Source organism: Mauremys reevesii, linkage group 2 (assembly GCF_016161935.1).
Source record: "Mauremys reevesii isolate NIE-2019 linkage group 2, ASM1616193v1, whole genome shotgun sequence".
Taxonomy (NCBI): domain Eukaryota; kingdom Metazoa; phylum Chordata; order Testudines; family Geoemydidae; genus Mauremys; species Mauremys reevesii.
This window is the reverse complement of record NC_052624.1, coordinates 39,857,678-39,876,466: the sequence shown is the minus strand read 5'-3', so window position 1 is coordinate 39,876,466 and position 18,789 is coordinate 39,857,678. Positions and strand designations below refer to the sequence as shown.

Below are 18,789 nucleotides of genomic sequence, written 5' to 3'. Positions count from 1 at the left end.
TACATTTTTGAGCTGAATGGGCTTTTCATTTAGAAGTTTCCTTTAATTTCATTAAACAGCAAAACAAAACATTTCATTTCCATTCAACCAAAAAGTTTTGTTCCAATCTAAAATTAATATTTTGATTGAGAATTTTGAAAAATGTTGTTTTCCACTGGTGCAAAATGAATTTTTCTTTCAATTTTTGCAGAATTGCCAAAATAAAAAAATAAATCTGTTATTCACACAGCTCTGATTCTTACTTATTTTTGTTTATGTTCTTATTCTATCAACATATTTGGTCCTCAGTTGAAAAGTTCAAATGATATTCTTTTCCCTTGTCTAATGTTTATTATTGCTATCTTTGAGTGTCCATGGAGTTATATTATTCATCAATTATTCAGTTCCTCTTTTTAATGTTCTGGAGCTTCTTAAGGATCTTTCCTTCCTTTTAAGATTTAAGTTGAGCTGTTAGCTTATGTCTACTTTTTGCATTTAGGTCTCTCTGTTTCATAATTAAAGCAGAGACTTCTGAGTTTTTTCACTGGCATATGTTCACTTTAGAGTCTAATCTCTGAGCACTTTCCAAACAAATGCCTGCTACTTGTGATGGGTGTTTCAGCTCATACACCTTTATTTTGTGGTACAGCATTTCTCACAGTAAACACAAAGTGACTTTCTTTCACAGAAGTTTTCTGGTGGTTTAGCAGCCTATCAACATTGGCACGTGGCGTTAAAGCAGCTCATAAATGCTATAACCATACAATAGGTGGAGTGGCAGTGTATAGGTGCTATAAAATGCCTCCTGAGACTATAGGCTGATGTAAAAGTTCTTCACCACCACTTTCCCCAGGCCTCTGCATTGTAAATACGTTGACTGTAGCAGGAGTACCTACACTGCTGCAGCTCACTTCTTCCCAGAGCCTGCAAGTAGACTGAGGCTGCTCTAACAGAGGATCTTGCAGAGCTCTGCACCTAGAATAGATGGGATGAGGTCCTTATTCCTGCTCCAGCCCTTGGATGCCAGGTAAAAGGGCTGACGTGATGTAAAGGTGCCCAGATGCCCCGGTTCTATAAGGGAAGGATTCACCTAGTGCAGACACTTCAGAAAACAGCTGACCTGTGAAGACCCCCTCCCCTGCAAGCTCTGGTATAGGGGACATGTCAGGGGATCACCTGGGGGCACAATTCATGTGTGAGATGCGAGGCCACAGCACGCAGTGCAATGGAGATTCTGGGCAGGGCTGTGGTTCGTGGTGCAGCCCTGCAACTCTGCTATAATTTAGACATGCCCCTCACAGCTTTTAAAGTTACACCAGCAGCCCTGGAGCAGCCTGGGACTGGGATTAGAAAAAAAGGTTAAAGCCACCTTACGGGCCCCACTCTCCCCGGACTGTGCATTCTGTGCTGCGCCTCCTAGAGGCACAATGCACAATCTCACCCAAGGAATGTTACCTTTGCTACACCTCTTCCTCTGCTGCCTCATGCAAAAGAACAAAGTCAGGGCCGGCTCCAGACCCCAGCGTGCCAAGCGCACGCTTGGGGCGGCGTCCCGCGGGAGGGCGGCAGGTGGCTCCGGTGGACCTCCCGCAGGCATGCCTGCGGAGGGTCCGCTGGTCCCGCGGCTCTGGTGGACCTCCTGCAGACGTGCCTGCGGAGGGTCCATTGGTCCCGTGGCTCCGGTGGAGCATCCGCAGGCACGCCTGCGGGAGGTCCACCGGAGCCGCGGGATCAGCGGACCCTCTGCAGGCACGTCTGCAGGAGGTCCACTGGAGCCGCGGGACCGGCGACTGCCAGAGCACCCCCCGCAGCGTGCTGCCCTGCTTGGGGCGGCGGAAATTCTAGAGCCACCCCTGAACAAAGTAGCTGTGAATTAGGCCCAATATTCATGATGAGCCATTCACAAACAATCCAGTGCCCATGTGTGTTTGGAAAAAGGATTCATGGAACAATTTTGACTGATGAACAAATTGTAAAAAAAAAAATAATAATAAAAAAAGGGATTTGTTCATGCATACTTTATTACTAGGGAAAAATGGCTCAATCTAATAAATGTTTGCAACATCATTTCAATCAGCTGTATTGCTGCCTTACTATGGCAACCCAACACCTGACCTATTTGTCACACAAACATGTCCCCAGAAAATCTGCACTGAACTGACACCACTTTGCTTATCACTTGCATTTCTGTGGAAGAAGACTTTAGCCTCAGTAGAAAGTGATTCACGTACAAAATCAAAGTTTGCTCTGTGAATTCCTGGTGTTTCAAAATGCTACATGTGACAGGATATTTCCTTATTTAGAAACATCCCCGGATCCATCTGCCTTCAGAACTGAGGAGGCCCTACTATGCAGCTCATTTCATAAGAATCTTTTAGTTTGTGATGGGAACTACTCACACAGCAGAAGAAAGCGATTAAATATTTGCAATGACTCTCTCACTACTCCTGGTTTTTCTCTCTCTTATCCAGGAAACTATTCAGCAGCTGGGTAAGTCCAGGTCCTAGGTCTGTTGTAAATAAGGCTATGAAAGTGCTTATCTTCTCATGCTTTTCCTGGGTCACTTTAACCCCCTTTGATGCAGTCTGCTGCTTCTTTATATTTTATTTCTGAAATTATTAATTTGAATGGCTTATAGAAATGGGATAGGGATGCAGCTCTGTGTAGCTGAGATGTGAAAAACAGCATCTTGTCTGCTTAACCTTAAATGTCTCACAAATGTTTCCTGTGGTGAGAGAGACACGTTCTGATTGAAGTCACCTCTCATTTACACAAGTGTAATTCCTTTAGCTTCAGTGGAGTTACTTCTGATTGGAACTAGGATGCATAAGAGGAGAATCAGAGACTCAAAACTGGATTTACAATAAAGGAAATGTGTTTGGAATATTATACAGTATTGCTAGGCCTGGAGCAGAGGACATTGTCCCCTCAGGTTATGAACAGAGCTCTATGTCCACACAACGCCAGCTGGTCTACTCTGTGGAGCAGGGTAGCGACATTATTTGACACGAGTTTTGACTGTATAAGGAACGCAGGGTTCAGCCTGAAAGATTTGACTAGAAATTGATACTTCTGAAAAATGAAAGTGGAAAGGTTCAGTATGGAGAATTAGAAATACCCTGTAGGAACCTTTCCAAAAAAATAACAGAAATAGGCAATTGGTTGATTTTCAGATTATTAAAAAAGTAAAATCAGACCAGGATAGCACAGTAAATGACAGAGAGGAGGTTAGATATTATATAACTAAATGATTGCCAGTAATGCAACAAATTGCACAGCATTATTATTATTATTACTATTATTATTTTCAATAATGATACCAATGAATGGACAATCAGTGCTATGAAATTTGGCCTTAGGATTTGTCAAACTTTAAAATCTGAGTCTCTAAAATGGAGTTGTTGATTTTTATGATATATCATATTTAAAATCTATAAATCACCAATGGTGTGTTTCAGGCTGTACAAATGTATAAGACATTACCACAGATGTTAGTCTAGTTACTAAACACACAAAGCACTTTTAACACACTATACCCAGTGATATCATCTGCTTGAAGTTATTTTGAATTCTCAGAGTTCATCTTTGAAAGGCTTCTTGGAAAAATGTCTTATGTATTTGATCTGTGCGTGTATGTGAATGATTGCTTCTCTGTGCATGCATGATTTCTCCTCAGTTATCAGTACTTCAGAAGAAATTACTTTTTTCTGCTTAGGTTTAACAGAACCTATAGTTAAGTGGTTAAAAATCATGCTTCCTTCACTAGGAAAAAATCTACTCTTCTGCTTACAAACCCCTCTTGCCAAAAAAATGTGTTTTCTCATGTTGTTTTACAGATAGTGGAATATTTTTAATATATAATGAAGACCACAAGCGCTGTGTACAAGCTCACAGTTCTAGCTCAGTCAGAACTGCCATTTGCAACCAGGACAATGAGTCACAAAAATTCAGGTGGGTCTCTGATCACCAGCTTTTGAGTGTGGCATTGAAGCTATGTTTGGGAGTGCCATCAAAGAAAGACCAGGTTGCAATCAATCTGAATCCTTGCAACAAGACAAGTGAACTTCAACAGTGGGGATGCAGAAATGAAGCCCTGTTTTCACTTGAAGGAGAAGATTTATTTTTTCATTCTGGCAACCGAGACGAAGAAAATATCATACTATCCAAGGGAGCAAGTGTAAAGAGCAAATGGAAGATCTATGGAACCACAGATGATTTGTGCTCCTGGGGCTATGAAGGTAAAGGTCTGAAAATTAATCCTGTTATTATTTTGCTAATTTCTTTGTGTATTTATTAGAGCATATGGACTCTTCTACATTTGACCCCACAATCCTTGACTCAGTTTTAAATATGGAGTTTTGAATATGGATGTATTACAGAACTGGGCCTTGAGTGAACTGACCTTCCAAGTTGGTGGCTAACTTGAGAAAGGTAATTTTATCAGCTAAGTGTTAATAATGACACAAGGACAACTATGTGATTACACTGTAGATGCAACACATAGGGAATGATGACTGCTACAACACGTAGATGAAATTAGACCCTGATGCAGCAAAACACTTAAGCATATGATTTGCTGCATTGGTATCTTAGTGATTGTACCTGCCTTCTTTGACAAAGAAATGTGAAATTACACTGTAAGTATTGTGTATATCATCATCATCATCATCATCATCATCTTGTTAGTTTATTCAGCTACTCTGCATGAAAAATTACTTTCTGCTCACTGGCCTATGTTCACTGCTCTCATCAAGTTTGGTGGCCTCAAAGGAATTTTTCTCCCAGATTTCTCTCACTGAGTATGAATCTGGATGGAGAAAATACACTGAGAAGGATTTATATTTTAAACCAGTTCATCTATGGAACAGAAATGCATCTTAAAAAAAGATTTTAAAATACAAAATTAGTGAAAAAAGCAAGTTCCCTCATTTACCTCACAAGTCAGTGCATCTGGGAGTTTGGTTTTCAGCTGCTGTAGTTAGTGATAGTTGTTACTATATACATTCACCAGGAGCATAATTCAGATGATTTCCTCTCTAAAGTCCTGATTCAGAAAAGCACTTGAGCAAATGTTTAAATACATCCCTATTCCAGAAAGATCTTGAGGAGGTGTTTAACTCCCATTAATTCAGTGGGACTTAAGCACTTGCTTAAAAAGTCAGGTATGTGCTTAAGTGCTTTGTTGGCTAGGGATGCTTTTGTGAATCAGCCTCCCTACAGCTCCCTCACCTCCTAGTTTTCTTTTGATAACAATGGGCAGCAAGTGTTGAGAGACCTTGCCTCATGTTGCTATAAAGTTATTTTTTGGGGTCCAATCTTGCAGTCTCCTCTCAGTCACAACACCTACTTGCTATAAGGGGGAGTTTTCTTTCTCTCTGTTAGTTTTAGTATTGCACTCTTCACCATAGTATCTGAACAGAGTTGGGAGCATAGAAATTACCACACTGGATCACACCCAAAGTCCATATAGTCCAGTACTGTGTCTCTGACAACAAATGCTGAAGAGGAAGGCATAAGAAACCTGCAACAGGCAGGTGCATGGTGATCTGCCCCATACACTAGGTCTTATCCTGATCTCTGAGACTGGCTAAAGCCATGAAGCATGACATGTAATATTTCTTCCAAAATGCTTGTATTTAATTATAATTTCTGGATATTCTTGCAACCTATGTAAACAACCAATTCCTTTTTGAATCTTGCTAAGTCCTTGGTCTGGGTGGCTACCTGTGGCAGTAAGTTCTACAGTCTTTCTACCCATTATGTAAAGAAGTATTTCCTTTTATCAGTGCTGAATTTCCCACCTTTTAATTTAATTGAATGTCTCCTTGTTCTCGTGTATGAGACAGGGTGAACAGATGTTCCTAATTTACTTTCTTTATATCAGTCTTTATTTTATGTACTTTTTCTCATTCATCTCCTTTCTATAGTAAACAACCCCAATCATTTCAATCTCTCTTCATAAGATAATTTTTCCAGGCGCTTGATCATTCTTATTACCCTTCTATGTACTCTGTCTAATTTTGCAATATCCTTTTTGACAGGGGTTAACTCTCACTCCCCAGCTAGGACTCTAGGGATGAAGACTTCCCTGCATGTCCTTTTGGCCTTTGACTAAATAAATGAGACACCCCCCACCCCGGAAGGGACACTGTTCACTCTATAAAGCCTCATTGAACTTACTGATAGCCCATAAGAGGAAACTGAGTCAGGCACACCCTGCCCCCCCAGCTCCACACTGGCCAGCCAGGGAGTATGCAGGGTGACGCCAGTTTTGACACAAGTTAGCTCCAGAGATGAGGGCATGCTACAGCAGCTGCTCAGTCACTTAGCTTCCTTAGGTGTTTCTAAAGTTTCTCACAGTCCTCTCTGGTCCTGACTAACCTAAATAACTTTGTGTCCTCTGCAAAATTTGCTACATTGCTACACTGTTTACAAATCATTAACAAATATAGTAGGCAGTACAGGACCTAGTATGCATCCTTGAGACACTGGCCTGTTAACATTTTGCCAGGATAAAAATTGTCTATTTAATCTTACTTTTTGCTTTCTACCTCCTAGCCAGTTTTTGGTCCATGACTATATTTTGCCCAATAACCCATGATTAGTTGGCTTCTGTAGTAGCCTCTTGTCAAAGGCTGTTTGGAAATCTATATAAGGTATGTCAACTAGTTCTCTTTTATCCTCTAGTTTATTGACATGGTCAAAGAATTCTAAGAGATTCATGAACATGATTTTTCTTTGCAGAAACCATGCTGGTTAGACATTATCAGATCATGATCTTCCAGGTGTTTCATTTTTCTGTTTTTAATTATAATTTTAACCAATTGGCCAAGTACACATGTAAGACTTACAGGTCTATAATTGAGAAAGTTTAACATTCATAATAAACTTTTTTGTTATGGAAAAATGCTTTTCAGTGCTTTAATTATAATTGTTTGGGATACACCAATCTTTTCTACCTCAGTATAAGGTTATTTTTCAATTTAGTTTTACTTTTTCCATTGAGCTGTATACTTTTCCCTGTATTTGCTCAGTGTTCATGGTTACTCAATAACTGATGATTAGCTGGAAAATTGAATATCCATTACTTAGGCTTAGAGGGTATGTAAACAAACTAGTCATTTTCAGTGACTTCACTTTTTTCCCTTAAGTCAGTATTTTTAACTATTTATATTTCATTCAAATGTAACTGTATTTCTCCAGATTTATATAGATATATAGGCTGTCAAGTGATTTAAAAATAATTATAATTAATAATGCTGTTAAACAATAATAGAATACTATTTATATAAATATTTTCATATGTTTTCCACATTTTCAAATATATTGATTTCAATTACAACACAGAATACAAAGTATGCAGTGCTCACTTTATATTTATTTTTATTATAAATATTTGCACTGTAAAAATAAAATAGTATTTTTCAATTCACTTAATACAAATATTGTAGTGCAATCTCTTTATCATGAAAGTTGATCTTACAAAGGTAAAATTATGTACAAAAATAAGTGCATTAAACAAATGTAAAACTTTAGAGCTTACAAGTTCACTCAGTCTTACTTCTTGTTCAGCCAATCTCTCAGACAAAGAAGTTTGTTTACATTTATAGGAGATAATGCCGCCCTCTTTTTATTAACAGTGTCATCTGAAAGTGAGAACAGGCATTCACATGGCACTGTTGTAGCTGGTGTAGCAAGATATTTACGTGCCAGATATGCTAAAGATTCATATGTCCATTCATGCTTCAACCACCATTCCAGAGGACATGCGCCCATTCTGATGATGGATTCTGTTTGATAACAGTCCCAAAAAAGTGCAGACCAATGCATGTTCATTTTCATCATCTGAATCAGATGCCACCAGCAGAAGGTTGATTTTTATTTATTTTTTTGGTGGTTCAGGTTCTGTAGTTTCCACATCAGAGTGTTGCTTTTTTAAGACTTCTAAAGCATGCTCCACACCCCATCCCTCTCAGATTTTGGAAGGCACTTCAGATTCTTAAACCTTGGATTGAGTGCTGTAGCTATCTTTAGAAATCTCACATTGGTGTCTTCTTTGCATTTTGTCACATCTGCAGTGAAAATCTTCTTAAAACAACCAACATGCTGGGTCATCATCAGAGACTGCTATAACATGAAATATATGGCAGAATGTGGGTAAAACACAGAGCAAGAGAGGTACAATTCTCCTCCGAGGAGCTCAGTCACAAATTTAATTAGCACATTTTTTTTAATGAGCATCATCAGCATCGAAGCCTGTCCTCTGGAATGGTGGCCTGGAAGGGGAAGAAGGGTCACATGCCCCCCAGACACCTGGGGGGCACATTCAGCAGGGAACCTCAGTGGTGAAAGGAGCAGAATGTGGGGTTGCCACTGCCAGGACGGCCCCACACCAGCAGTTCCGCCGGTGTGGCTGTACTGCCACCAGCCCTTCCACGTAGCTGTGTCTCCTGTCTGTGGTCTGTACAGCCCCACCAGAGGACAGGACTCAGGCTGGGGCTGAGGATGGTTCTGGTACAGCCATGCTGGAGGAGCTGCCAGTGTGCGGCCCCATGTTCTGCTTCTTTTGAGGCTGCAGTTCCTGGTGCAGCAGGAGGACATAGGTAATGTGGGATGGGAAGGAGACAGGGAGAGCCTGGGGCTCCCAGGCTGGAGGCAGAGAGGAGTCATTTTGGGGCTATGGGGAGGTCATGTACCCCCACTCCCCCTTTAGCTGGTGCCATCCTCTGGGTCCCTCCCATGAGTTGCACAGTTGTAAATAAGAAGCAGGCAGCATTATCTCCCGTAAATGTAAATAAACTTGTTTCTCTTAGCGATTGGCTGAACAAGAAGTAGGACTGAGTGGACTTGTAGGCTCTAGAGTTTTACATTGTTTTATTTTTCTGAGTACAGTTATGTATAAAAAAAATCTAAAGTTGTAAAGATGACCTGGAATGTGATGCTGTTTGGAAGGCAATCTCCAGCATGTTCTATATACAGCAGACCCTGCCTACATTAATATATTATCACTTGTGTGTCTTTATTATTTTGTCTCCTTAGATATCTTTACATTGCTAGGAAATGCAAATGGGGCACCCTGCGTATTCCCTTTCAAGTTTAATAGCAAATGGTACAGTGAGTGTACAGATGCTGGCCGGACAGACGGTTGGCTCTGGTGTGGTACAACTGCAGACTTTGATGCAGACCAATTATATGGATTTTGCCCATTAAAAGGTAAGTTCTGCATTAATATATTGTTTGCTTATAGCACAGTATTTAACAAACCAATGCTAGCAAAATGTCACTATCTTGTTAATGTCGAACAGTCTAACAGATAAAACTGCAGTATATGACTCATTCCCACATCCTGTTCTTCTTGGCAAGGCAGTAATACAAAATGTTGCATATGTGAATAGAAAAGGGTGCAATTTAAAAATAAAAGAGCATGCAGTTTCCCTCACTTAAAGTCTTGCTGAAAAGCAGTATAATAGAATGTTCCCCATTTACACCTTACTATATTGTATTAATAGCATGTGCATCGCTCAGTATTACGTAATCGTGCAATGAGACCCTATTGTAATGTATATGCACATGAGAACAGAGTTACAGTTAATGTAGGATGCTTAGTTATGAATTTGCTTACTCGAGAGAGGTTAATATCTCATGTTGCAATAATCTAGTTTTATGTTTTCTAACATGTTTTTTTTTAATAAAACCCTCTACGAAAACTCTTTAGTCCCAACTTGTCTGAACCACTGCAACATTCTCCTTCCTCTACCATCTTCCCCACATTCAGTCTCTCAGAATTGCTGCTGCTAAAATTCTTCCTCTGTTATGGCTCTGCCGACATCAGTCCTTCTCCAAATCCCTTCACTGCTTACCCTTGACTTTAACATGAACAAGTTTCTTCTCCTCACTTTCTCATCTGCCACCTTACATTTCAGCTCTCACTGTCTCTCAGTTCTTCCCTAGATTCTCTTCCATTGTTGTGCCTTCTTTCATGATGCCTATTATCCTTAAACCTCACTTCCTCTCCTGTGGATTCAAAATGCTTTTCTATCATGAAAACACACTTCTTCAAGTCCCTAGAGAGGGTGCTACAAACATTCAGCATAAAGGAATCCCCTCCATCTGCATTTGAGCAAACTGTTTCCAAAGTTTGTTATTCACAGCCAACTCTATCAAGCCCTTCTTTCAACTCTTCTTTGGATTGGCTTTGTTTACCATTCAATATCTGACTTATTTCTTCATTTGTATTTTATGAACACTCAGATTTACAACAACCCAAAAAAGCAAAAGAATCCAAAAGAGGAGTAAATCTATGCCTCAGTGACATTATAATGGTCAGTTTACTACAGGAGGAAGTGTACCAGATGTTGTTTAACCCCATAAAGTGTATTAATCTAGAAACTATTTAAGGTTCAGTTCTTGGGGCTGCTAACCTAGCTTTCGTTGCTCTCTGTGATGGCTGTGTGCATAACTCCATCAAGGGAAGAATTGAGTCCTACAGACCTTTGCATAGATTTGTACTCAGCAGATTCCGTTGATAATATTCCATGCAAATATGGCACCTTCCGTCCAGTCTGAAGTAAACCCTACTAACCAAGTGTCCCTCATTCCACAAGTGGCAATAATTGCCAGTTTCACATAATTGCTGGTGTGCTGGCATTATTATCTTGTCTCCTTGGCCTTCCTGAATTGTTCCCGGATTTCCTGTGGAACTGGCACAATGACGTTTTACAAAAATATCAGACTCCATTTGACTCCATAACCAATTTTACCTGGTTAGCCATCATTACTAGTAATCAGACTGTATCCGTCATTTCTCTGCAGGTAAAGACACCATCAGATTTTGGAAGACAGATCCTTCAACAGGTTTCCACTACCAGATAAACCCCCAATCAGCTCTAACATGGCACCAAGCAAGAAAAAGCTGCCAGCAACAGAATGCAGAATTATTAAGTATCACACAGCTGCATGAGCAAATGTATCTAAGAGGTAAAGTAACAAACCACTAGAAAGCCCTGGCTTGCATTCTGGGAATACAAGGCATAGTATTATAGCTACCTCCTCTGATAGTCTTTTGGGAACGGTAGGATGGAGGGAACTTGTTTCATTTTTAGTCTTTAATGCTACTTCCAAGAGTTTATATAAAGGTGGTTAGCCTCGTATGAATGGATGTATGTGCTGATGGGTCCAATAATGTCAAGAAATGTGGTATTTTAGGCTACTTTAGGAATCGTCAGTGAACAGAAGAGCAGTTCTTAACTTCCAGTTTGGAGCAGGATAATAATGAAATTGACCATTTGTTAATGTGTTTTACGTATAGCTTCAAGGCTGAGTTTACTCTGTGGAATCTTGCTCATGTTCACTTTGCAATTGCTGCCATTATTTCTCATACTGACTTAAGAAATGCAGCTTCTTGTCAAAATTTCAGCATGAAATGTTAATTAACTTCTTATTAGCCTGTCTGAAATGCATATACGTGAATAATCTACAAAATATAATTTTTACTGACTGATCCTATCCGAAAATGTAATAGTGCAGCATGTCATGCAATTTCTTGTTTAGGGTTAACTGAAAGTATGGGTTCTGCTCTCTGGACTGGGCTTAACAGGCTGGATTTAAAGAGTGGATGGCAATGGATTGGTGGTAGTCCTTTCAGATACTTGAACTGGTCACCAGGTAGGTATAAATCTGTTGAATATTTAAAACCAGAATTCTGTTTTCATATGACCACAATGGATCTCAGCAAGGGCTGCCAAGCAATTAGAAAACATTACTCATGATTAATCGCATGATTAAACAATAATACAATACCATTTATTTAAATATTTTTGGATGTTTTCTGTATTTTCAAATATATTGATTTCAATTACAACACAGAATACAAAATGTACAGTGCTCACTTTATTTTATTACAAATATTTGCACTGTAAAAACAGAGGAAATAGTATTTTTCAATTCACCTAATATAAGTACTGTAATACAATTTCTTTATCATGAAAGTTGAACTTACAAATGTAGAATTATGTAAAAAACAAAAAACCTGCCTTCAAAAACAAAACAGTGTAAAACTTTAGAGCCTACAACTCCACTCAGTCCTACTTCTCGTTCAGCCAATTGCTCAGACAAACAAGTTTGTTTACATTTGCAGAAGATGATAATGCTGCCTGCTTCTTGTTTACAATGTCACCTCACAAAATGAGAACAGGCATTTGCATGACACTGTTTTAGCGGGTGTCACAAGATATTTACATGCCACATGCACTAAAGATTCATGTCCTTTGATGCTTCAACAACCATTCCAGAGGACGTGTCCATGCTGATGGCAGGTTCTGCTCAATAATGATCCAAAGCAGTGTACAGTGAATCATGTTCATTTTCATCATCTGAGTCAGATGCCACCAGCAGAAAGTTGATTTTCTTTTTTGGTGGTGTGGGTTTTGTAGTTTCTGTATCAGAGTGTTGCTCTTTTAAGACTTCTGAAAGCATGCTCCACACCTTGCCCCTCTCAGATTTTGGAAGGCACTTCGGATTCTTAAATCTTGGGTCGTGTGCTGTAGCCAGGGTCGGCTCCAGGCACCAGCGAAGGAAGCATGTTGCTCAAAGACTAACTTTGGCATTAGACAGCCCCCAGTGAGAGATTGGCGGGAAGGGAAACTTTGAACTGATAATGATTCATGATAGTAACCTATAAGATAATAGTCTGTGCATACAGAGATATAGATATAGATATTTATTTGTTTTTATTTAGATGGTTACATATGGTTAAATAACCTTGGTAGAAAGTTATACTATGCATGTGTATCCAAATAATTATTTTTTATTATATATACTCTTAATATATTTAATGTTATTGTAGATGGGTGGAATCCAGTTCCATTCTGATTTGAGTAAAATACCTGTTATGTTTTGTTTTTGTATTTTTTGACAGTCAGTTATATTACTTTGTCTACTATTAAATAACTTTTTATCGCAGTATACTACCCACCCACACACACACACATACGCTTCCCGGGTCTCACCTGCTGAATACATTATACCACCACTGTGACAGACAATTGCTAAATCTTGGTCAGTGGTTTTGGGACAGGGTAACCCATGCATGTATTTCAAATTATAACACAATAACTCTACTCTGAGAGGTCAGTTTACACATGCATAATTTTTACTGTGAACAAAAGCTTGTTCAAGAATCTATAGAAGACTGCAATATTCCAGTACCATAAATATTGAGTTAAATTCTGTCCTGAGATTACATGGATGTAAATAAGGGCAGGATCTGGCTCATTAACTGTACTTCTAAGCATCATATCAGCATCTATTTCAGCTTCTCTTGTAAGATATATCAGTTATAAAACATTCAAAAATGTATGTTTGCGCCAACTATATTTTTTTATCATAAAAATAGATTTGCCTTTCCCATAAATTCAATATTTCTTGTTTTTCTGTATCCCATTATGATGGGATTTTTAAGGTCAAAAGGATGATGGAACTGAATGAACCTCGAGTTCAGATGTTTTTCCTATTCCTTAAATTTGAATACTACATGTAGCTATTTCTAAGACTGCAAATCTGAGTTTGGATTGAAATTGGGGAAAAATGAGAATTTCCTGGTTAACATTCATCCAGGAACGAGCTCCCCAGTCATATTTATAACTCAGAACTGTACTTGACATACAGAGAGAGTCTCTCTTTTTGTGTCTTTTTTTTTTTCCCCAAAGGAAGTCCCTCTCCAGAGTCTGGAAAAATCTGTGCAGCTTTAAATCCTGGAAGAAATGCTAAATGGGAAAACTGGGAATGTGATCGGAAACTTGGCTACATTTGTAAAAGGGGAACCACCAGATTAGATTCTTTCACTGTCCCCTCAGGTAAGTCAGTCAATAAATATAAAGTTTGTTGATCTGTGCTGTAGCATTCCAGCCTGCAAAGGTGAGCAGATAAAATGCATTTTATCTTTGTATCTATATGAGATTATGAACTATTTTCAAAGAGAAGGAATTCTTTTCCTAACATACACTCTTCTGTTTTGTTGGTTTTCATTTTGCAACCACCCTGCCCTTTACCCTGTTTAAACATCGCGGGCTGGATCTTATAACTCACTGGCACAGTAGTAAGTAAAGACGAGGAAGGAGAAAAGGAACTTAAAATCCACCTTTTCCACAGCATTTCTGCCAGTTAAATGCTTCACTGAAATATTCACAATAGTGAACATAAGAAGGGGAGAAGACAGTTGAAACAAAGTGAATCATTTTTTCATAAAAGGGAAGAAAGTAAGAAGTGAAAAAGCAAAGGGAGAAAACAGTGACACATCACAGAGGTGGCGCACAAGTTATTTTAAGGGAACAGGGTTTTTCCTTGTAATTTTTCCCTATATCCATATCTGGGAAGTTCACCTAGTCCCATATATGGTCTGATATTTCTTAGTGAAAGCATCTATTTAAAAAATACTCAATTCAAAGGCATTCAGCATTAGATTACAATTTCTGATGTTCAGATAACTGAGAATCAATTATGAAATAATATAGAAAAAGATGTCAATACCTACACAATACTTAGCTGTAATATATGAAAATCTTACATCTGACATTGAAAATAGTACCTAAATTGTAAAATGTCCTCTTTTTCAAGTGTTTTTAAAATGTTCATATTTTTAATATCTCATTTGACTATACTGATATTTTCTATAGCAGATTCTGCATCAAGTATTAGACCTGACCTTCAGACTTTTATACAGAATGAAAGCAAATACAGCCAGTTTTATTTACTTTGTTTTTTTAATTATGCTGATACATTGTTTAATTTTAGATGATTTGGGTCCTATTAAATGCCCAGATGGATGGATGTCATATGCAGGTCACTGTTACATGATTCACAGGGAGCCCAAAATATGGAAAGAAGCCTTGACTTTTTGTAGAAAGGAGGATGGTGATCTGGCCAGTATCCGCAATGTTGAAGAGCACAACTTTATAGTGTCTCAGATTGGGTTCAGTGAGTATTTTTACAGGGCAGTAATTTGCCTGTGTTCATATTTATAATATTCCACTTGGCTGGTTTATATTGTTTAAACTAAAATGACTTGCATCTGAAGAAGTGGGTATTCACCCACGAAAGCTCATGCTGCAGAACGTCTGTTAGTCTATAAGGTGCCACAGAATTCTTTGTTGCTAAAATGTCTGTAGCCAAAGAATATAGATCAAAGTTCACTTGACATATGGAGGGGATAAATGATGAAAAATAAAGTACAATTGTACAATATGGAACAATATATATATATTTTTAAAAAAGCTCAAAATTGTAATTGAAATTTCCTTTCAAGGTGAACAAAACATTTAATCTGAACTGAAACAAAATTCTTTTGACTTTCTGATTTGCTGAACATTTTTTTTTACCTGAAATGATTTTTTCCTCAATTTTTCAGAATTATCAGTGAACTGAAAAATCTATTATTTACCTACCTATTATGAAAATGCGGATTCTACTGTGAATAGGAATGTGAGGTATTTATTTTTACCCATTTGTCTTGTTTTTTGTCTTTGAAGAGATGTGGCACAAGATGAGTAGGGTTACATACATTTTGCTAAAAAGTTTTAAAGGTAGAGTAGGGTGAATAGCAGATTTTTTTATCATTGGCAATTCTGAAAATTCGGAAGAAAAAAATTACTTTGGAATTGGACTGTTTTTTAATTTTTTTTTTAATTTTCAGAGAATCAACAAGTTGAAGAAAAATTATTTTGGATTGAATGAAACATTTCATTTCAGAAAAATGTTTCATTTCAATTTTAATCACTTATCTATTTTTGAATTTCTAAAATTAAAGAGAATTTTTAAATGAAGTCTTTCAAATCAAAGTAAAACATTTTATTTTGAAAATGTCAAAAATAAATGGGTTTGTTTGTTTTTTTATTTTTTTACCTTTAACGAGCAATTCAGTGAAATTTGACACAAATTCACAAAAACATTGGTCACTAAATCTCCATTTTTTCACCAAAAAAAAGTGTTGGCAAAAGAATGTCACCCAGCCCTGCTTAAATGTTTGTTAAAAGTAAGAGAAACTTTTTATTTTCTTGGTAGGTGGGTACAGTGTGTGAGAACAGGAAGTATGATTTTTGAAGAGTTAGAGTAAAGTTTTGTTTGCATTATTTTATTCTAAATATACTGGCAATGTGTTTTGGACAAAGTTGGCAACCTTTTGGAAGTGCTGTGCCTAGTCTTCATTTATTCACTCTAATATAAAGTTTCGTGTGCCAGTAATACATTTTAACGTTTTTAGAAGATCTTTCTATAAGTCTATAATATATAACTAAACTATTGTTGTATGTAAAGTAAATAAGGTTTTTAAAATATTTAAGAAGCTTCATTTAAAATTAAATTAAAATGCAGAGCCCCCCGGACTGATGGCCAGGACCCGGGCAGTGTGAGTGACACTGAAAATCAGCTCGCGTGCCGTCTTCAGCACACGTGCCATAGGTTGCCTACCCCTGGTCTAGAACCATGCTATTGTAACAGATAAGACCCCCAGTTATTTGTCTAACTGTTGCTGTTAAGAGGCACAACCAAGGTTTTTGATAAAGCAGCAAGAATTCACTTCTTTGTGCTACATCTTAAAATTCTTGAACACAACTTCCTCATTCCAAAATCAACATGAAACTTTATCCTATAGACGGATTGTTATCACAATAACTGTTTTTATGTTTTAGAGCCAACAGATGAGCTGTGGATTGGACTGAACGACTTTAAGGTTCAAATGTTTTTTGAATGGAGTGATGGGACTCCTGTGACATACACCAAATGGCAACGTGGAGAACCAACTAGAACAAACAACAGGCAAGAAGACTGTGTTGCTGTGAAGGGCCAGGTAACATAATCCGATCAATATTAACACAGTTAACATTGAAGGTAGCTTCCCAATATACATCTGGTTTTGAGCCCCACTTTCACCACCTAGCCAGGGCCAGACTAAAGAGTAGGTTCTACAGGCCCATGTTGAGGCCTAGAGTCACAGGATGAGATCAGAGTGATGAAGAATCCACCACACGGTACCTACGTTGTTTCAACGGTTGGTTACAACTAACCATTCAATGGTTAGTAAGATGCTAAGAATTGCATCTTATTTCTAGTAAAAATATATTCTAGTGTCAGCTTCAGCCATTTTTATGCTTTTGCCTGCTAAATTAGAGAGCTCTCTTGCCTGCTAAATTAGAGAGAAATTGATGGTTACCTCTTAACCTTTTCTTGGATAAACTAAATACACTAAGGTTTGCTTTATTTTTGGTGAAGAGTGGTGCCTTTCATTAGTTTGTGGTGAATTATGTAATTATTAGCTGTGATTTATCATTCATAAGCATATACTATTTAGAGTGGTGAAGGAAGCGGCTGCCTACTTGCTAAGTGGTACTTCATGCAAACAGCACATTTCACCAGTGCTTTGAGATCTGCAGTGGTTGCCAAGGAGCCTATAGGTGGAATTTAAGGTACTGGTATGGTTGATAAAGACCTATTTGATTTGAGCCCTGCCCACTTGAAAGAGTCTCTCTCATGTTAAACGGAGATACTTGTGACTTTTGGAGACATTCTAGCTAGTACACATTGTCTGTGATGAGTTCTTGACTGACTTCCTTCACTGCCCCTTTGGACTGACAAACCAGATTTGCTGTATTGCAAAGCGCTCTCCAAGGCTTGCTTATTTACTGGGGGGTAGGTGGCAAGTGGGGCAAGCATTTGGTAGAGACAAGTCAAGGGACTTTGTATGAATTAAAATTGAATTAGTTTAACATCTTTGCTGGTGGCTGAAATATTGTCAATATTTTGTAGCAACATTGTCAAAGGCAATTTACTGTGCAAGTTATATTATGGATGTAATTTAAAAATTGTACACATGCTTAGATTCAAACTAGTGTAAATATTGAATTAGATTATTATTAACACAGTTCCCAGAAGAGTAGTGGTGGACAAGGACCTCCGTGTGCTAGTGCGATACAGAAACAGAACAAAGACTGTTCCTGTCCCAAGGACCTTACAAGCTAAATATAAGCGAGAACAGAAGGATACAAACAGACCAATGGGGGAGTATAAGGAAGGAAACAATGGCACAATATTAGCTAGTATGATAGGAAATGGTCTCAGCACATACCCAAAGCTAACTGACTAATAGTTGTTTCAGTACAGAAAGAGCTAAACATTGACTTTTAGTTTAAAATGACATTTATTTGAGATTAAGTAGATGAACTACAAGAAAGAACAAAGAGAAAACCACCATGAGCGCACAATGCTTGCGTCTACTCTGTAGCAGACTTCAGTAGAGTAGATTTGCTGACAAAAGTGATCTGGACACAACCTTCATAGTACCTTTGCCTGCTTCCCACAGTGACACTGTCACCACTATATGCTTTGTGAAAGAAATGCGATTTATATTTCTAAATCAATTAATAGAAGTGCTTAAGAAAGAGAAAGAAACAGGATTTTCTCTTTCAAAGAACAGGACAGATAAAGGAAATGAGCAGTTTTCTAAAGACTCTGAATCTCTTTTCACTGACATTCCTTTCTTCCTAATGCCAAATTCAGGATGGCTACTGGGCAGATCATCTTTGTGAAAAGAAAGTTGGTTACATCTGTAAAAGGAAACCATTGTCACAAGTATCTCAGGAAATGGAAAGTACAGATGCAGGCTGCCAGAAAGTAAGTAGGCAGTGAGAGTACCATTAATTTTCAAAATCAATGGGAGCTTTGCTTGTGAACAACTCAAAATGAATTATATGGATATCCAGGAAGTTAAATTTTATTACTAGGTTTCACTCTTTCAGTTACTCTCTTTCATTATGCCATCTA

At 38.1% G+C, this 18,789-nt stretch overlaps 1 protein-coding gene across 1 annotated transcript in view; it reads left to right on the top strand.

Annotated features, from left to right (window-relative positions):
• The first annotated feature begins 2,327 nt into the window (after positions 1-2,327).
• LOC120397233 (macrophage mannose receptor 1-like) overlaps positions 2,328-18,789 on the top strand; it is a 66,479-nt gene continuing 50,017 nt past the window's right edge. The window contains exons 1-9 of the mRNA XM_039522933.1: positions 2,328-2,469; positions 3,816-4,217; positions 9,019-9,192; positions 10,792-10,956; positions 11,530-11,643; positions 13,686-13,832; positions 14,770-14,952; positions 16,662-16,819; positions 18,526-18,639. Coding sequence (XP_039378867.1) covers positions 2,409-2,469; positions 3,816-4,217; positions 9,019-9,192; positions 10,792-10,956; positions 11,530-11,643; positions 13,686-13,832; positions 14,770-14,952; positions 16,662-16,819; positions 18,526-18,639 — 1,518 coding nt within the window. The 5' untranslated portion in view covers positions 2,328-2,408. The remainder of the gene's footprint in view (positions 2,470-3,815; positions 4,218-9,018; positions 9,193-10,791; positions 10,957-11,529; positions 11,644-13,685; positions 13,833-14,769; positions 14,953-16,661; positions 16,820-18,525; positions 18,640-18,789) is intronic.